This window comes from Heptranchias perlo, chromosome 12 (genome assembly GCF_035084215.1).
Source record: "Heptranchias perlo isolate sHepPer1 chromosome 12, sHepPer1.hap1, whole genome shotgun sequence".
Classification (NCBI taxonomy): domain Eukaryota; kingdom Metazoa; phylum Chordata; class Chondrichthyes; order Hexanchiformes; family Hexanchidae; genus Heptranchias; species Heptranchias perlo.
In genome coordinates this window covers 55,389,672-55,408,144 of record NC_090336.1, presented here as the reverse complement: position 1 = coordinate 55,408,144, position 18,473 = coordinate 55,389,672, and the positions used below count along the sequence as shown (strand labels likewise).

At 38.6% G+C, this 18,473-nt stretch overlaps 1 protein-coding gene across 5 annotated transcripts in view; it reads right to left on the bottom strand.

Moving 5' to 3' along the window:
• Positions 1-4,508: 4,508 nt before the first annotated feature.
• ano1a (anoctamin 1, calcium activated chloride channel a) overlaps positions 4,509-18,473 on the bottom strand; it is a 182,816-nt gene continuing 168,851 nt past the window's right edge. For all 5 annotated transcript variants that reach the window (XM_067994135.1, XM_067994136.1, XM_067994138.1 and 2 more), the window contains 3 exons: positions 10,664-10,848; positions 9,373-9,478; positions 4,509-5,235 (listed from right to left, as the gene is read on the bottom strand). In XM_067994135.1, the coding sequence (XP_067850236.1) occupies positions 4,969-5,235; positions 9,373-9,478; positions 10,664-10,848 (558 nt within the window). In that variant the 3' untranslated portion in view covers positions 4,509-4,968. The remainder of the gene's footprint in view (positions 5,236-9,372; positions 9,479-10,663; positions 10,849-18,473) is intronic.

The window sequence follows — 18,473 nt, the reverse complement described above, 5'->3', positions numbered from 1 at the left end:
CATGGTAACAAGTTGAGCACAGTAAAAAATTGCCACGAATTTGCTTAGATTGGGTTATTGAATGTATACTTGTGCTTCTTTTACAGGATATTACTTCAACATATTGTCAAACTTAGGATCACAGTTTAGGTGCAAATGAGAATGCCCAATAATCCTGTCAGGACTATGAATGGTTCTGCACAAAAAAATATATGAACAGGGTGGGACTTTTTATGGTTTTCAGAATTCTACAAGATGTTATCTGCCCCATTTCCACAATTTTAAATGTGCATTAGCACAAATATAATATATATAAGCACACATGAACTGTAAACAAAATTTCAGTGCACAATGGTTTAGACTTTTGTTTAAAGAATGATGAGATTTATTTTTTCCCCCTCCAAAATCTATTGAGGAAAGGATCTAAATATTATTTCTTGCCAAAGGGTAAAGGTTGTACAAGCAAAACAATAATGTGTCCCAAATGTAGTCCTTAATAAACAGAAATGTTAAAATAAAACATGTTAACTGGTAGCAACTTTATCATCGCTTTCAGAAGGATGATCTAGAAATTAATAAGGGCGGGCTTTGTGGCCACAAGTTCTTTGTTTTAAGAGCTATAAAAGGGTTTGCATGGCAATATACCCCAGCAGAATGAAAAGCAGAATCTACAGCCAACATCAGAACATTGAAACGGCATCTGAACTTCAGTTCTATTGGTTTTACATGTGACTGATTACCGTACAATACTGCTCCTCCTACAGTACTCAGCAGAACTTAAAGTTCCCCCTCTCTAATAAGATGCTTAGGAATCTTGCTAAAAAAGGGAAACTTAAATCTATTTAAATGCAGTAAATTTTAAATGTTTACTTACAAGCAGTCCTTCAAACTGTGCACTGATGTGCAGAACAGAAATGCAGCTTGTAACATCCTTCACTCAATGCATTCTCAAATAGTCCACACTTATTACATCACCTCCAATTGACTTGTCATTTTGCTATACCACTTTCCAAGAATTGCATGGATTTTTTTTTTTTTAAAACACAAAATCAAAATATAATTAAGGGAAATAATTTACTTTTTTTTTAAAAAAAAGAAATTCTGCTAATTATTAGATTTTGTTATTTTGAAATTCAATTCTCCATTCACTTTGAACATGTCTAATTTTGGGTTGGTTGATGCTTTCTTCGCTACTTTATGTAGTTTCTGATTTACTTTTTTTCCCTCTGATAGGGAAGCTTCTACCCAATATAAGAATGGTTTCAGGTGAAAGACATTAGCCAAATGGCCTCACCAACAGCAAAATTATGCATCATAACTTTATAGGACACCCATTCTACACATACCTCAAAACAGTTCCCACTACCTTTGTTTAAAAAAAATGCTTCAAAAATACAATATAGAGAAACTGTCCCCTACAAAATTAGCTGCTTCGTTCAGAAAAATTGCAAGAAAAAAAAGGTAATCAAACAGCCTGCAATTAGACAAAAAACAAAACAGAATGGAGCAGAGAGAGAAATAGAGCAAATAAAAAAGGAAAGCAGCTTGATTTTCTGACATGTAAAAATTCAATGCATATTTGCAGTTTTGTTCAAAATTCTCTTATTACAAATGAATGGATCTTCTGTGTTGGTCAGGCTGAAAGTGGATAGCTGGGAGGCTGCATGTACATAATACCCAACAGTGGGCAGTACACGCTGATGCCATGCCCAATACTCAGGTAGGGCAATGCCCAAGGAGGTGGCTCTGAACAGCAAAGGCTATTTGGGGTGGGGACTGTGATGGAAACAGATCGTGGTCTATTTTGTATGGCTTTGAACTAAGCTCAAAAATGGAGGCTTTTGTCTCTCGACTTCCACTTTTAAACTTAAGTCAATCTGCTAGTAACAGGATAATGTCTTATGTTTGGAAAACAATGAGGATAAGGTTACTTTGTTGGGACTATTTGTTTGAAATGAACGCATTACAAACAAATGGCCCCATCAATGATGGATGGAGATGTAATTTACAATGTGAGCAGGTTTGAAGTACAGCCTCTAGGAAACCTACCAAAGGAAGCAACAATTTCAAGCTATTACCACTTTGTCTACCTTAGTGTAAAATCTGTCTTTACAAACTGTATCCAAGCAGACAATCTTCAAAAGAGACTGCTTCTACATCAAAGAAGATATCCTGATAATCCAGACCCCCTCAGGGCAGTCTTCTATTCACCTATTCTCATTTGTAGAGGGCAAAAATAGGAACTCTGATAACAACAGACACCAGAAACCATTCAAGAATACGCTGTAAGGAGCTACAAGAATTATGGAAGCTGTCTTTGTTTTTGACTAGTCAATCCAGTTCGTGCAAGTTTGATTTTTATGCTGAATTGAAACTTGCCATATAAATTTTAAATCTGAATAAGTATAGTGTTTAAACCTGTATGAAGTGATCTAGTAGAGCATTACTTGTACACCCTCTGAAGTTATGGGAGAATGCATTATGCAGTGAACTATTTACCATGTTTCAGAAGTAATTGCTAGACCTCGACTATTCTAACTTATACTCAGCAGAGATCATTTTGGTTTATAAGGGACTCAAATCTGCTTTATCAAAACTACAGACTCACTGAACAAAGGTATTGGGAAAAGCCCAAACTGCAACAGGGGCATTAATTTACATCAGTTGTATTCATTTCAGGAAGGAAATGTCAGTGTTAAAGTTAAATAGGTAGATTATAACATTTAATAGGGGCTGGCATGTGGGGGACTTTCAAGGTGGTTGCGTCACCAGAATTAGTATTGGTAAAATGTGATTGGTCATTTTTGACCAATCAGAAATTACACTATAGAGATCAATCACAGAATAGAAACACTAATCAGAAAGCATCTGTATGAGCTGCTGGACAGACATGGAAAAATGATTAGATAAATATATTAGCAGCCAATAATGCATAAAGTTGTGCAAAAATAAAATCTATGGACTACTCACGACACCACGGTGGGTTATTACTCAATGCATTAAATGAAGGAAATACTATACAGCTGAGGTACAGTGTTACAGGTGGCAATCCTCGATATAGTGAAATTCACCCCAGTTAAGATAGATAATGTTGATCTTTGGTTATAATCCAATTACAACAATAAACAAATTACAAGAGTTACACACACTAAAGTGCTCATTACTTAAAAGTTCCTAATTTTAAAAATTGAACGTAAAGTGTGTAGATTTCCAACAGTGACATTAAAGTAGCTTTTATGAAATCTGAAATGACACTTTTCTAATTTGGTGCCCACAGCAGTAAATCGATACCTCCCCATACCACCTGACTCCCATTATAACAGCTGTCAATGGCACCATTTTAATTCTAGTCATGAGATCCTTTTAAGAAAAAAATAAAATTTGCAACTATAGCCTAAGTTTCATTCTTGATCTGTAGGAGAGAGAGAAAATGGGAAGGAGAGAAAATGGGAGAGAGAGAGAGAAAAAAATGGAGGGGGAGAGAAAAAGAGAGACAGTAGAAGGCCTATTAAAAGGTCTATTTGCTTTAAACAAAAGTCTCCTGTATCAGAACAGTATTATCCAGAAAGTCTACTGGATGCAATTCTGCCTCAATTTGAAATGGGATCCTAAAACGTGTCCCCACTATTTTTAGAAACAATTCTTAGAATTTGGGACACCACCAGGAATTAATCCTCTTCATTCAGCCAATCATATCATTCAATGCTAATAACCTATCTACTCAATTAGTAAATGGTTTACACTTAATCAGGGGCCTGCTGGCATTTATAAAAGTTAAGGTGCATAATTTGAAGCTAACTATACTTAAAATCCAATAATATGATTTAATTTGATAAGTTTCTGTTGTCTTTTGTATGATTTGGGTGTTTATTAGTTGTACCCCTCTAAAAAGGGTGCACTTTTGTGAATGACACTGGGACAACCCAGTGTTTCCTTATGGGTGATTTTAGAAAAGGCACACTTAAAATTTCTTACTAAAGTCCCTTTGTGAAATGGGAATTGAACCATGGCAGGTTTCATTACTTCAAAAGGAAATTGGGTTTGTAAAACATCCTGGCATTGGTGAGCACTGCCATCAAGCTAGCAGTATCCTGTGTAAAACTAGCTAGGGCAGGACTTCTTCTATATGCTCATTTCAGTAGTGCTTGGGATGAAGTTAAAAGGACAGTATTGCTATGGAATCTATTCCAGGATTTTCCATTGATCACATAAATGCTCAAACTAACAGTAGGATAATGTGTATAGAGTAGCAAAGCTGACCATGCAAATGCCATGCTGTCTGGATTATTACCTCAATCCACAACTAAAGCAATAAATTAAAAATTCCTGATTACTACTACTTTTCCCCAATTGCTTCCCTCTAAATGTTATCCCCATTTTGTGTTCGCAATCAACAGGAACCTTGCTTTGAAGTGAAGTTGCCACTTTTTTTGTTCAAATTACAGAACATTTTAAATTTGGGGGGGGGGGGGGGGGGGGTGAGGGGAAACTGCCTTTACCCAAATGGCTAAGAAACAAGAGGAGACTCGTTATTACTAATCATAAATATTTATAATTAAAAAAAGCACATTACACTTTAATTTTGGCAAAAAAAGGAAACCGTTGCCATCATCACTACGACTTCTTTTCCAAGCTGAAGGCTAAGCTTGCTTGTACTGTTATTTAGGAAATGGAAAATATCTGAAATAACATTCCTATGGAATACAAAAGTGACACTCCCTGCATTGCACTGTGTAAAAATATAATTTTTTTTTACAGTCAAATCATGGTCCGCCTCATCTGTAAAGAAAGTGGTTCTTGCATCAACATTTTCAAAATGGCAACATGAACAACAGCAAACTCAAGCCGTTTCACCAAAGGTGCTGTTAATACAGATCAAGTTTTTGCTGCTCCTTCAAGTGACATCTTGCCATATTGTGGAATGCCCCAACAAAAGAAACTTAGGTTTACTTTAAAGCATCAGTTCTAAACTGCTTCCTTTTTCTGCATTTATAAGATGTGAGTGGGAAGAGTCTGTGCTCCCGTGCAGTTTTCTGATAGTTCTGGCGTATTTTCCTTGGGGCCTTCGTCAAAGTTTTCCATTCTCCTCTCTTTTTCTTGTGAAGAAAGTGCCTCCACTATATGCAGTTTGGTCTGTTCTTCTTTCAGGAAAAGCTCCACCATTAATAACTTTTCTTTAGACATACGTTCACTGATTTCCTTTGGAATGTCTGGTATCATCCAGTCCACAAAGTCACTCATAAACATAACTAGGTTCTGTGAAAACACATGAGGGACTGTTAGTAAAACTGTACAGGAAAAGTGCTGATGTCAAATTCAAGAATATTGCATGGCTCAAGGAGATCTAAAGAGATGAGAAAGTAAGTTTTCAAAAAAACAGTATGTCTCCTTTAATTTCAGCTTCAGTTCAAACAAATTTGCTGACATCAAGCTCTTTATGCCTGCCTCAAAAAAGTTATTTATAAAAATTGAACCACTGAAATTAAACCAGTAAATCTCACGTAGCATTGCTGATGGTAACTGAAGAGCTGGTTAGGCATTAAATAAAAAGAGGGAGAATAAGGGGGAGGGGGAGTTAAGAATGAGGTAGGAATTAAAGAGCCAAAAAAAGGCACAATTGGGAGTTAAACAGTGTGATAGGGATTAAAAGAGACCCAGAATAGGACAATTAGAAAAAAGTGGGTAGGGAATTGAGGGTTGAAAACAGGGATGAAATTAAGTAAAGAGGAACAGGGGGTGATAAAATAATGCGTGGACAAAAATATGACTGGGCAGGAATGGGGTTGGGTTTGGGGATGGTGCATAAGGGCAAGGAGGAGGTAAAAAGTGAGATTGATGCAGGATGCATAAAAACTCAGTGGGTCTGGAAAATTTGATAGGAATGGGGATATGCGGTTCAGAGTAAGGCTGGGATATTTGAGCTTGTGGCTGGGTCATCGAGCTAAAAATAATCTTTGAGCAGCATGGGCACCAATTTTAAGAGTACTGATGTGACAGGATGGTGAGTGGGGCTGGCGTGAAGGTCCCAGTTGGAGACAAAAATAGAGGGGGGTGGAGAAAAGGAGAGGGAAAGTTTTAGAAATTTAGCATATAGAAAAGGAGGTCATTGTCTCTGTGCTGGCTGTTTACCAGATCAATCCAAAAAACGAATTCTACACTCTTTGTAGCCCTGTATCTTCCTCTGCTTCACATATTTATTCAATTTTTTCTTAAGAGGCTATGGTCTCTGCTTTAACCATTCCCTATGGCAAAACATTCCATGCACCAACAACCCTCAAACAAAATTTCTTATCTCTTTCCTCACTCTCAATGAGGATTTTAAATTGATTCAGATCAGCCACGATACTAACTGAACAGGATTGAGGGGCTGAATGGCGTACTCCTGTTCCTATGTTCATTCATCGCCACGGATTCCCCAACCAGGGTAAAATAATATTTCCCTATTCACTCATCAAAACCCTTCATAATTTTAAACACAAATTTCTTAGCAGCATTCTCTACTCCAGTGGAAATTGTCCCTGTATCTCAAGTGTCTCTTCAGAACTACATAGTCTTCCATTCCTGGCAAACCTATGCTGTACGTTCTTTGGCTTTAATATCTGTTGTGTAATAGGGTGCACAAAACAGCGTACAATATTCTAACTGTGGCCTAACCAGTATTTTGTGTAAATTCATCATTACCGCTTCAGCCTTGTACTTCATGTCCCTATTTATAAAACTCAAAATGCTATTGACTCCTTATATGGCTTTATCTAACAGCACTTTGAGAATTTTGTATTTGAACCCCTAGGTCTTGTCGTTCATCCACACCTTTTAGTGTCTTTCCATTGAATTTACACTCCCATTCCTCGATTTTGTGGGGGAGGTGGGGGGGGGGGGGGCACGGAAGGAGACACCAACAGGGAGTGGAACAGTCCAGGGATGGGTAATGTTTACAGCGCAGCCTGTAACTTGGGCCCTGCAGAAGATAAGGGTGCTGCCTGCCATTTCAGCCAGTGGTTTGGGGCCACAACAACCATCAACGTTTTCAGATTGGGTTGAAGTCCATGAGTCGTGAGGGAGACTGGGCGGCCAGAGATCCCTGAAGGCACCAAATCACGGGGGCGGGAGGCAGGCCAAGATGGTCAATAGACCCCAGAGGCTGGCGGCCAGAGGTGGCAGCTGAGACTGACATTATGTCCGAGAGAGGTGGACCAAAATTGAAGCCCAAGGGTGCAGGCCGGAGGCAGTGGCCAAGGATTGGCAACAGGGGAAGCAAGAGGCTCCCAGAAAAATGGTCAATACGTAAAATTAAAAAAATTTAAATTAAAATAGATTAAATGAAAATTGAAAAAAAAACTTACCTGCAGGAAAACAAAATGGTGGGCAGATCTGGGCCACTTGTGTCACAGCACCCCCAATGGTGGGAGATCTGCAACAGCACACCAAAGACTGCAAGCATTTAAAAAAAATTATGGGGCAGAACTTGCTCCCGAAATAACGGAGGAGCTCAACAGCGCTCTCCATTTTTAATGGCGAATTGAAAGAGCAAGTTCCCACATGTACATGCACACTAAAACGTAGAAATAGTGAACTTGCTCCTATTGGTTTGCTGGCGATTTGACAGCTACAAATTAAAGGGCCACTGTAAGCTGCAATCGGAGAAATCGTTGAAAAAAAATCTGCAAACTTGCTCATCCACCCAGCTGGAAAGTAACTAATTATGCCAAACAGATACGGTCTAAACTAAGTTTTAAAAGCACATGTCTTAATATCTGCCAAACAACTTAAAATTAATTTTTCTAGAAATGTGGAGTCTCGTTACTCCTTATTTTAACAGTTTTTGGTCATTAAAAAAATGAATTAAAAAAAAACTTTTCCCTTCTGTCTCTAATTATTTCTTTGGCTTTTTATAAAAATTTTAAAAAAAAATTTACTATGACATCCAGAATACTAACTTTAAATGAATGAAGTCTGCTTGTGGGCAGGACTTCTCTTCCTGACAGATTTTGTGGGCGTGTCTTCTATTCTCACAGACTGTTCCACGCGTATCAACTCACGCTGCTCAGAGGCTGGGTTGATAGCGCACAATTTTTTTTTAAAAACACAGTTCAAAAATCAAGCAAGTCAACTCCAGAGAGACCGCAGTATGTACATTCCTTAATTTAATTCGCAGGAGCTGCAGCGAGCATTGCCTCGCCGCTCTGTGCAAGTTCTGGCCCAGTATATTTGGCATTACAGGGAGTGTTACAGATCAGTAATCAGATTAACATTGAAAAATCATTAGAGTGTCACCTATTGTCACATGAAAGTTTCAGGTAAAGAGTAACAGCCACATGTGGACATTTTAAGGTGAATGTCCACTGGAATATTTAGAGTATTTTTCAATGGAACACGCAGCTCATGTTCTGATCTTAATGGCGAAGAAACTGCTTATGAAATAATGGCGAGGCTAACAGTGCTTACTGTTATTTCAGGGAACATGAAAGAACAAGTTCTGGCGAGCGCATATACACAGTCAAACACGGAAACTGATCTACCATTTGCCCTGTGTGTTTGAAAGCTGAGCAGGTAGGAGCTCTCGCTGGCTGAATGAATGGACCAGCGCAAATTTGCTGCACTGTCCAGCTGGAAATTAATTAATCTGTCCATTAAAAAAGGTACACTGGAAAAACTTAACAGCGTGGTAAGTATTAATGACTGCCAAACAACCTCTCTGGCATTGAAAACGAGCTTTTAAAAAAAAAATGGAGTCTCGTTCCTCCTAATTTTAACAGTTTTTGGACATTTAAATATTTGTCTCGTTTATCTGTCTTTTAATCAGACTCTCTTCATTTTGCTTTCTCTAACTGATTTTATAGTGAATTTACTATTCTATCTGATGCTTCCTGGTTCTTAGTCTGCACGGTCCGTGAAGGATGCTTCACTTCCTTGTTCTCACTATGTGGCTTGTCAATAATGCTACAGGCTGATTAAGGAAAGGATCTCTGTGCCCTCAACCAATCTCACAGCTCAGAGAAGCACAGGAAAGAACATTACACTTTGTTTCAGCTCACCATCGAAGGAAGTTACCGCTGAAAAGCCCATGGACACTTTGTGGGTGAGATTTAAATCTAAACGAGCAGCGGGCAGTGTTGGATTGCCGCTCAGAGCAATTTCTGGGCCAATATTATGTTTATAGATAGATAATAAAATGAAAAAACTTTCAACACAAGAGTTTAAATGATTATTTCCCCCCCCCCCCACCCCGGTTTAATCATGTTATCCCCACCATCCCACCTCCCTGGGCCTGCCCTCTTTCCTGCATTGCCCTTCATTATGGAAGATGAGCTTGGAGGTATAAGCCTTACTTTAAAAGGACCAGTACTAGTATTGTACGATCAGCTAACAGGGGCAGTGCTTCAAACTACTTACCTGGAAAATGATGACAAAAGCCAGTCTGGCTGCTAAGACAGACCAGAATTCCTTTGACAGATCATACGGCTGAGAAGACCATGGAGGCTCTCTGTAGTCTTTGTACCTAAGACGACATGTTTTCAAATATCAAATACTAAATAGTGTAATCCTATATATGTGACAGAGAACGATGCTGATAACCACTTATTGATAGCAGTAAAAATATACAATAAATATTTAAGGGATTTGAATAAGGAACTTGCTTACATCTGATTTCCATGCAAGTACATCTTACAGTGTGTATTCTCCTAACTGCATCTTAAGTAGAAATTCAAGTAAAGAACACAGACCAAAATTGGGGAGGTTGGAGGGGAGAAGAAACTGTTTTCCTTGTTATTGTAGTTCTAGAATTACAATCTTTTTAGGAAATGAATCCATATGTATTGCTCATCTACATTTGAATCTAATTTACAAATATCATTTTCCTTGAACTCTGAACCCATGTCTTACACTAGGACCTTAGTGAAGTCAGAACATGTGTCTTTTATATCAGGCAGAATGTACTAACCCACTTGGATCAAATAGACAATTGCGTCAGCCTCTTTTGATTTAGTGATCTAGATTACAGGCTAGATGAGACAAATTATTTCATTATCCTAAAATCTGTTCTGAGGATGTGGGTGACACTGACCAGACTTATCTATTGCCCATCCCTAGTTGCATTGAGAAGGTGGTGGGGAGCCTTCAATGACTAGCTTGCTAGACCACTTCAGAAAGCATCAAGACTCGACCATTTAAAATAATGTACTATGTAGTGTGGACAGCAGTCACAGGTAGACCATACAGGGGTGCCAGATTTCCTTCCATAAAGGCCATTAGTGAACCAGTTTTTAAAATGACAAAACAGCAGCTTTTAAAAAGTGTCAGCACACAAATGACCAGATTTATTAAATTCAATTTCACAACTTGCCTATCTGTTACTAGTCCAGTATCAACCACTACACCAACATACACTTATTTCATAATTCCTTATATGTTCCATAGAAATATCCAAAGCAGTGAGCATAGTTATCAGAAACTAAAGTTTGAGCTGCTTTGATGTGTGTTGGGCAAACATCTGCAGCAAGCATCTTCGGCCAATAGTGACAGGTTTATAATAGGGTCAGATTGATTTGAATAAAGTAATGAATATTTCTTTAACTTTGCTTTATTATATTCAGTTTTAGAAATCTGTAGGAACATTGTTTCTAGATGTGAAATGACAAAGGAAAAATTCATTCTGAAGAGGTTCAAATAACAGAAATTCTACCTGCAGATCTCAACTTTGTATCCAAGTGCCATTGGTTCAAGTGTCTCTGATCCTGCCTCAAAGTGGCTGACGTTGAAGTAGGACAGTGTATTATTGGTGAACCCGTTCAATGTGCCATCTGGACTGTACAAGTACACAAACACTAGGCGTGGAATGAAGTCTGAAGTGAAAGCGATCACGAATGCCTGGACAATGGAAATGAACAAATGAACTCTAATGTCTTGAGACGTATGACCAAACAAAAAGGCAAATAAAAACAATGAAAAAAGACCAAAAAAGCCCGAGAGGTCATAAACCAGGTATAAAATCATAATCAACAACAAAGTGCTCTAGAATGCTTAAATCTAGATTGTTAATCTGCACCCCCCCCCCCATCATTACATTTATTGCACAAAGTACATTGAAATAAATAGAAGCTACAACACAAAAATAGGTCACTCTGTTCAACCAGTCCACGACAATGTTTACCTTCCACACGAGCAAACAGTTCTAATCATATTTACCCACTATGTTCCCACATCCCTTCAATCCCTTTTTCTTCATCCCCCTTTCCAGTCCAATCTGGAATGTTTAGAGTTTCTGCCTCAACCCCTAACCCTGGAAGTGAATTCCATATCCTCTGAACTCTCATGTAAAGAAGTTTCTCCTGCCTTCTGTTCTAAATGTCTTCCATTTAATCTTGTATCTATGGCCCCTCGTTCTTAATCCACTCAACTGCTGGAAATGGTCTTCTTCTATTTTAAACACCATCATGTCCTGTAATCAGCATTGTTCTAATTTCTTCATATCAGCCAGTAGCCCGGCAAATCTGAGTAGCACCCTTTCTGTTGGATTAATGTCTTGCATAGAGGAAATTCTAGCCATGCATGAACAAACCATTTGGTGCTGATGCTACCGAAACAAATCTAGGAAGAATAAATTCAAATATTTGCCATTCAAACTTAACATTCAACCAGATTTAGATATCTTCATGTTGGCCAAAATGTACACAAGACTGGGTGACTAAAGAGCAGCCCTTCCAAGCAGTCAACAAGTAGTATAGCTAAAGTGTTAACATTGTGAGAAATATCAGTTTTAATAACAAACCAGCCCTGTCAGAAGAAGAAAGCAAACATAACCTCAAAGTAGAACTGAAAACCCCTACTCGACAATATCACTGTACAAGTTAAAGGTACCTGAGGAGTGACAATGATCACAGTGCTCTCTAAAATGTTAAAAATGGAGGCTTACAAGATTGTCTACCTTAGGTACTGACTTCTTCATTCCTTGAATATAGTTCAGCCTTGATATACAAATAAATGTGCTGCGATCCAAAATGATAGAAAAGAATCCAAACACACAAGAGGACACTATCTCTCTAACGTTTGGCACAATACATGCATTATATTGAGATTTGTATATGGAGACTGAACCGTAGTTAAAAATTAGCAAGATTAGATAATCTAACATTCAATCTATTGCAATTGAATTATGTAAAAAATATAGTTGGGATCTGACCCAACATTGCTAATTTGCAGTGCAGTAGAGGGATGGCAAAATACTTTTCTTACTGGCCCATGATAACTTGAGGGTACAGATTGTAGTTGTACCTAGTGATCTCGATTACTTAGTCATTGGCAATGGAGCTGCTCCTTATCCTGTGTCAAAGAAGATTTCTCTTTCTATTTCATATAAAGTCTGATTCTGCGTTCGATGCCACTCTGGGCAACCTCCGCCTGCATATACTATATGTTCCCTGTGACGGGTGAATTCCTCTCTCTCCCCAAAATGGAGAATGTCTTCTATTGTACCTCAAGTAAAATATTCAATGTGTCTCCCATACCCATAGGTCATTGGAACAGATGAGAATATCTGGGTTAAGGAAGACAGTCAATGTATGTTAGTCTTTAGTTGGCTAACTCAAATTAATTGAATGCCCATAGTATGCATACAACAAGCTATGAGCCTCCCAACAGGGTATGGTGTTGGCAATACAGCATTCAGACCACACACATTGCACCCCAAGATACTGTATCTGCAATGCTTCAGTTGGCATTTTGTGGCTGCCAAAGTGAAAGGCTTCTAATCCCAATTAGATTGGTACAGGTTTTGCAACTATGTTGAAATGCCATCTCAAATTATGTACATACTGTGTAGGCTTTAGAGAAAATTAATGTATTGACAGGAAAAAGAAGAATTTGGTGTGAAAGAGGAAACCAAAGCTTCTGGAGCTTGAGGAAACGTAGGAGCACCATTGGAGGTAAGAGAGTGAGGCCAGAAAATTAATAGATGAAGGAGGAGGTCAAAGGATAGTGCCATCAAGGAGAGTTGATGTCTTTCATAAGTCTAGTCAACAGCTATGAATCAACTGCTTGAAAAATCCAAAATACTAAGATTTGCAAACCTCCGTAGGGCAAGGAGGGGGATCAAGATGTGGTGATTCAGCCACAGAACTGTAAAAGCACTGGGACATACAAAATTGATGGGCAGGAAAAGATCAGCCGGTCCATCAAGTCTGCCCCACACCATCATGGCTAGAGGTTGTTTGGACTGAGGATTTGTGACCTGAAGGAAGCTCAGCAAGAGTGGATGGAGTCAAATAATGAGTAGAGAAGGTCATGGAAATGAAGAAAGAATGGGGAAGATATGAAGGAGAGGACAGAGCTCTAGCATTCCCCTGAATTCATGAAAAGAGAGGCAGTGCCCGAGTCATTAACTGTAGCACTAATACAGAGACTTAAGAGGAAACTGGATAACAATGAGAATGGAATTTTAAAAAAATTCTCAGGATATGGGCCAACACTGGCAAGGCCAGATTTATTGCCAATCCCTAATTATTCTGAGATGGTGGGGACCACTTCATTGGGCATTTAGAGTCAAGACTGTAGACATATTTAGGCCAGACCACAAAGGGGTAAACAGGCTCCCTTCTCTGAAGAGCATTAGTAAACCAGTTGAGTTTTTAAAAACATATTCTGGCCACTCTCATAGTAATTTTCTGGTGCTATCCACAAATCATCAGATTTACAGAATTCGGGTTCACAACTTGCCATGGTGGGATTTGAACTCACTACCTTTGGGTTGCTGGTACAGTACCATAACCAACAGGGTACCAAAACCTACATTCTTCTACCAAAACTAATTTGTTTTGAAATGGAATGTGCAAGAGTCAGTCTTCCTAGAACAGGAGAAAACACTAATGTCTTTGAAATGATTCCATTTCACTAAGGAACCAACCGAAGTGATGCCGGCCTCAATCAACCTCAGTTGTAAAATTAAAACTCACAGAAGGTGATGATTCCAAAAGAAAACTGAAGCCTGGACACCTTAATTTTAAAAAAATGCTTTGTAAATAGAGGCATCAACTGATAATCCTTTCTTGGGGTCCAGAATGAACTGCTGCTGATGACAGGGATGAAAAGAATGGAGATGATCCAGAATATGGTTGTGGGGGAGGGGTTAAATTCTTAAAAGCACAGTGTGATGATGGTGGATTATTTAACTGTGCATGGAGGTTGAACAAGTGAGGAAACGTGTTATTTTCGTTCTTGATGCAATGAATATCTGTACACCAAACACATGGCTTGGCGTAAAATTGTAACAAAAGCAAAAAACTTTGAAATAGTTCTGACTTCTAAAGACTTATGAAGTTCCTTTATCTATTTTAATGTGAACAGATTGATGCATTCAGTAATAATATGGCATAGCGTGATTTCAATACCATGCTTTTGAAAAGATGTATTCATTACGTAAACACATCCATAATTGTAAATATTAAGTACAAAAGAGTCTGTCTCAGGGTACTTGTTCTTTCTATTCCCTGCACAAGCTGTTGTCTCCATATTTCTGGTTCAGTGCATGGACAACACATGGTATAACCAGTGTAAGCAGGTTAACAAGTAACCTGATCCCTCCACATAATATTACTGGAAGCAAATATTAAAGCATTTACTTCATGGACAATCCGTGGTTTTAATTCATTAACTTGGTGATTCTCTAACTGTGATTTAATTAACTTTGCTTCAGTGATCTCAGGCACTGAAGCTGCACACCAGTTTAAGATTTTAAACTAAATTACAATAGTTGCCGACTGTTACACTGCATGACAAAATTAATTGCATCAAAGAAGCCCCCTCCCCCATCGGGATTTCATTGGCGAGGTGGAATGTTAGTATTTCTTAAAAGATATATGGGTTGCAATTACCCTGTGCATTATTAGTAAGGCAGGTGCTAATACGTTTATATAAAGTTCATTTTCCCACTATTTCAAATGAAGACTTAGTGAAATAGACAAAGAAACTTCACGAACAGAATATTGCATTCAATATTAATATGGCACAGCATGGTTTCAACCCAATGTTTTGAAAATATGTAATTATGGTACAAGTACAATATTGTTATGCATTAAGTAAATATCCTTAATTTTAAATATCAAGTACAAATAGGTCTGTGTGTCAGGGTACTTCAGCATGTTCCAGTTCTGTCCCCATGTTTCTGGTTAAATGAATGGACAGCATTTCAGATAACCTGCATAAAAAGTTTAACAAGTAACCTATTTCCTCCACATAACATTATTTAATCCTCTCTCTTTGGCTGGAACTACCTTAACACTGAATCACGGAGCATCATCTGCTTGCAGCAGAGACATCTTAAATATTAAACAGGAGACCTAAAAATGGTTGACATGTTTAAATTAGCCAAATTATCGTACCAGAAAAATACTTGAATTCCTGAGCTAACACAATTAAATATTCCTCATTATGTTTCCGTGGTTTTTATTGATTCAGACTAACCCACTTATCATCCAGCGAGAACTATTTTGAGTTTGTTACACAGCAATGCAAGTGTCCTTGGGTTATCACAGATTCCACTTGACCAGATGGAGATGCATGCAAAGAGAATAAGTCATGTTATTTTATCCATTTACCTGGGGGTTAGGAGAAGCAAAGAGTTTCTCTGTGCAATATAGATAACAAAATCATAAAGCCATTTGTAAGAAGGGATTTATGGTTTTGTCATGCATAAGAGAAAATTTCTCTCCCTTCCCCTTGAGAATATCCTGATGAACGTGGATCAAAAATTAGCTGAAGCAGAGAAAGCAAAAGGGAGTATGTGGAGCTGATTTGGTAAAGTAGGTGATTAGTGAGGTACTGCAGGAATCAGCGCTGTTTACAATGTACATTGATACTTGGATCAGATATAATTCAATCTAAGTGGGAACAGAAACAAAACTCTCCAGGTTTGCAGATGATGCCAAACAGAGGGATTGTAAACAAGGAACAGGCTGATCACCTACAGAAGGACCTGGATATAATTGGGACTTGGACTGGTGAGTGGCAAATCTCATTTAATGTGGACAAAGGCCAAGTCATGAGATTGGGAAAGAATAACAAACAGTGGCAGTGTGAGGTAAATGGGATCCAACACAGGAGAGGGATTTTGCAGTACTGGCGGCTGGATTACTGAAGCTATTAGCAGTGTGCAGCAGTCAAGAGAGTCAATAGGATCTTGGGTTGTGTAGCTAGTGGTATCTCAGCAAGTGATTCAGAGTTTGTACAGATTGCTGGTCTGGTTTCCTTCTGGTCACCATATTGTGTGAAAAAAAACCAAACATTCAGGCACTGGAGAAGGTGCAGCAAAGAGCAACTAAGTTGATGGCTGGGATTGGGTACTTGAGTTATTCGGAAAGGCTGTAGACGGTGAGAATGTTTATATTGAAGAGAAGGCTCAGGGGTGATCTTACTGAAGCATTCAAGATAGTAAAGGGTATAGGCAAGATAAACATCAATATGTTTAACGCCGCCACAGAAGGAAAAAGAGGCATTGGCTCAAATTTAGAAGAGCGAGGGTGGAAAGGTGGTTTAGTTTTAACTACTTTACACAGTGGTGAATTATGGAATGGACTGGTAGGGGAAGTAGTGGGGCCTGATTATATAGGCCAGTTTTAGAGGTAGTTGGGTAAGTACTTGGTGGAAAATTTGATTGAGGGGATGAAACATATTATGGGATACATTTCCTAGATAATGGGACTGTCCAGGTGGAACCATAATCATCTTGTCTAATCCTGAATTTTATGTTCCTATAATGTAATGGGCCGGAAATTGCTCGTAAAGTAATGGTGAGCCGAACAGAGTTCACTGTTATTAACAGGCAAATCGAAGGGCAAGTTCCAGTGATCGCACAAGCGCAGTCAAACGTGGAAATCCAGAATTTGCTGTTCCTGATTCACCAGTGTTGTGAAAGCTTTGCGTTAAAGGGACCTTGCCGGCTGTAATCATCGGACCAGTGCCAACTTGCTCAGCTGGAAACTAACTAATCTTGCCACAAAAAAGAAAGTTTTTTTTAGGTCTAAACTAACTTAATGGCATGGTAAGTATTAATGACTGCCAAACAACCTCTGGCACTGAAAATTAACTCAAAACTATTAAAATCAGGAGTAAATGGACTTCATGTTTTTTGGACATTTAACAAAAATTGTTTTAAAAAAAATTTAAAAATTAAAAAAACTGTCTTACATTTTGGTCTTTAAATCTTACCCTCGCCATTTTGCTTTCTCTATCTCATTTTAGAATATAGATTTACTAACCTTATCGAGCACTTCCTGGTCTGGGTGGTTTGTCAAATCAGTTTCACCACCTGGCTTGCTTCAAACTGATTGGTTGAGGGGACAGCAAGACAGCGATCCTTTCCCCGCTGACAGCGCCCAGGAAAGAACACTGCTGCTTATTTGAGCTCTGATTTCAAGGAAGTTGCCACCAAAAAGAACGTGGCAACTTAATGGGTGAATTTAAATCTCTTGAGCAGCGAGCACTGCTGGTTTGCCGCTCAGAGCGATTACGGGCCATTACGTTTAAAAAGTTTACTTGTACAATCTTTAGTTGCTACTGAAATGTAAAGTACTTCCTATTGTTGCTTTTAACTTGCTACAATTAGAAAACATAAATTATACAGTTCACACAGAAAAAGTGACCTGTATATTATAATAGCTTACATTCATATTGTGTCTAAGATTTAAAAACAACCTCTGGCATTTCACAAAGGAGGAAGGGAATGGACTCTCCTTTATAGGAGAGTTGGCTGAAAAGATAGGTTTTGAGAAGGGTATAAAGATGGGGAAGCTGAGACACAGAAGGGCTTAGGGAGGGAGTTCCAGAGACCAGGGTAAAGATAGCTGAAGCCACTGCAATCAATGGCAGAATGGAGGGAATGGGAATTCTATGTATTAAAAGTCTAGGGTATAGCACAGACTTTCTGGGAGTGTCATCCTTACTTTCGGTAAAGCTTGTCCCATCACAATTTGTTGACTTGACCAAACAGAATTGGTCAGTCACTGTAGATTAATAACCCAGATAATATGTTGTGTCTTATATGGCAAGTAACATCCCTATTGTTATAAAACATCATATCCTCACACTCAATCTGATATCAGTCTATATCTATACATACAGATTTTGTTCTCAGCTTTTAAAACAATTGCCAAGATACCCCTGGCAAATTTTCACTCAAAAATTGGATCGCCAGTCTGTGCAATTTCATGTTCAGAACAAGGGGGCAAACCTTAAAACTCGAGCTCGGCCGTTCAGGGGTGATGTCAGAAAGCACTTCACACAAAGGATAGTGGAAATCTGGAACAGTCTCCCCCAAAAAGCTGTTGAGGCTGGGGGTCAATTGAAACTTTCAAAACTGAGATTGATAGTTTTGTTAGGCAAGGATATTATGAGCTATTTGAGACATGACATATGGTAAGTGTAGCATGTTTGGGAGGAAAAAGGTGACTTTGGATCTATGGTTCCAAAACTCTCCACCACTGGGGTTTTCCTCACTGCATATC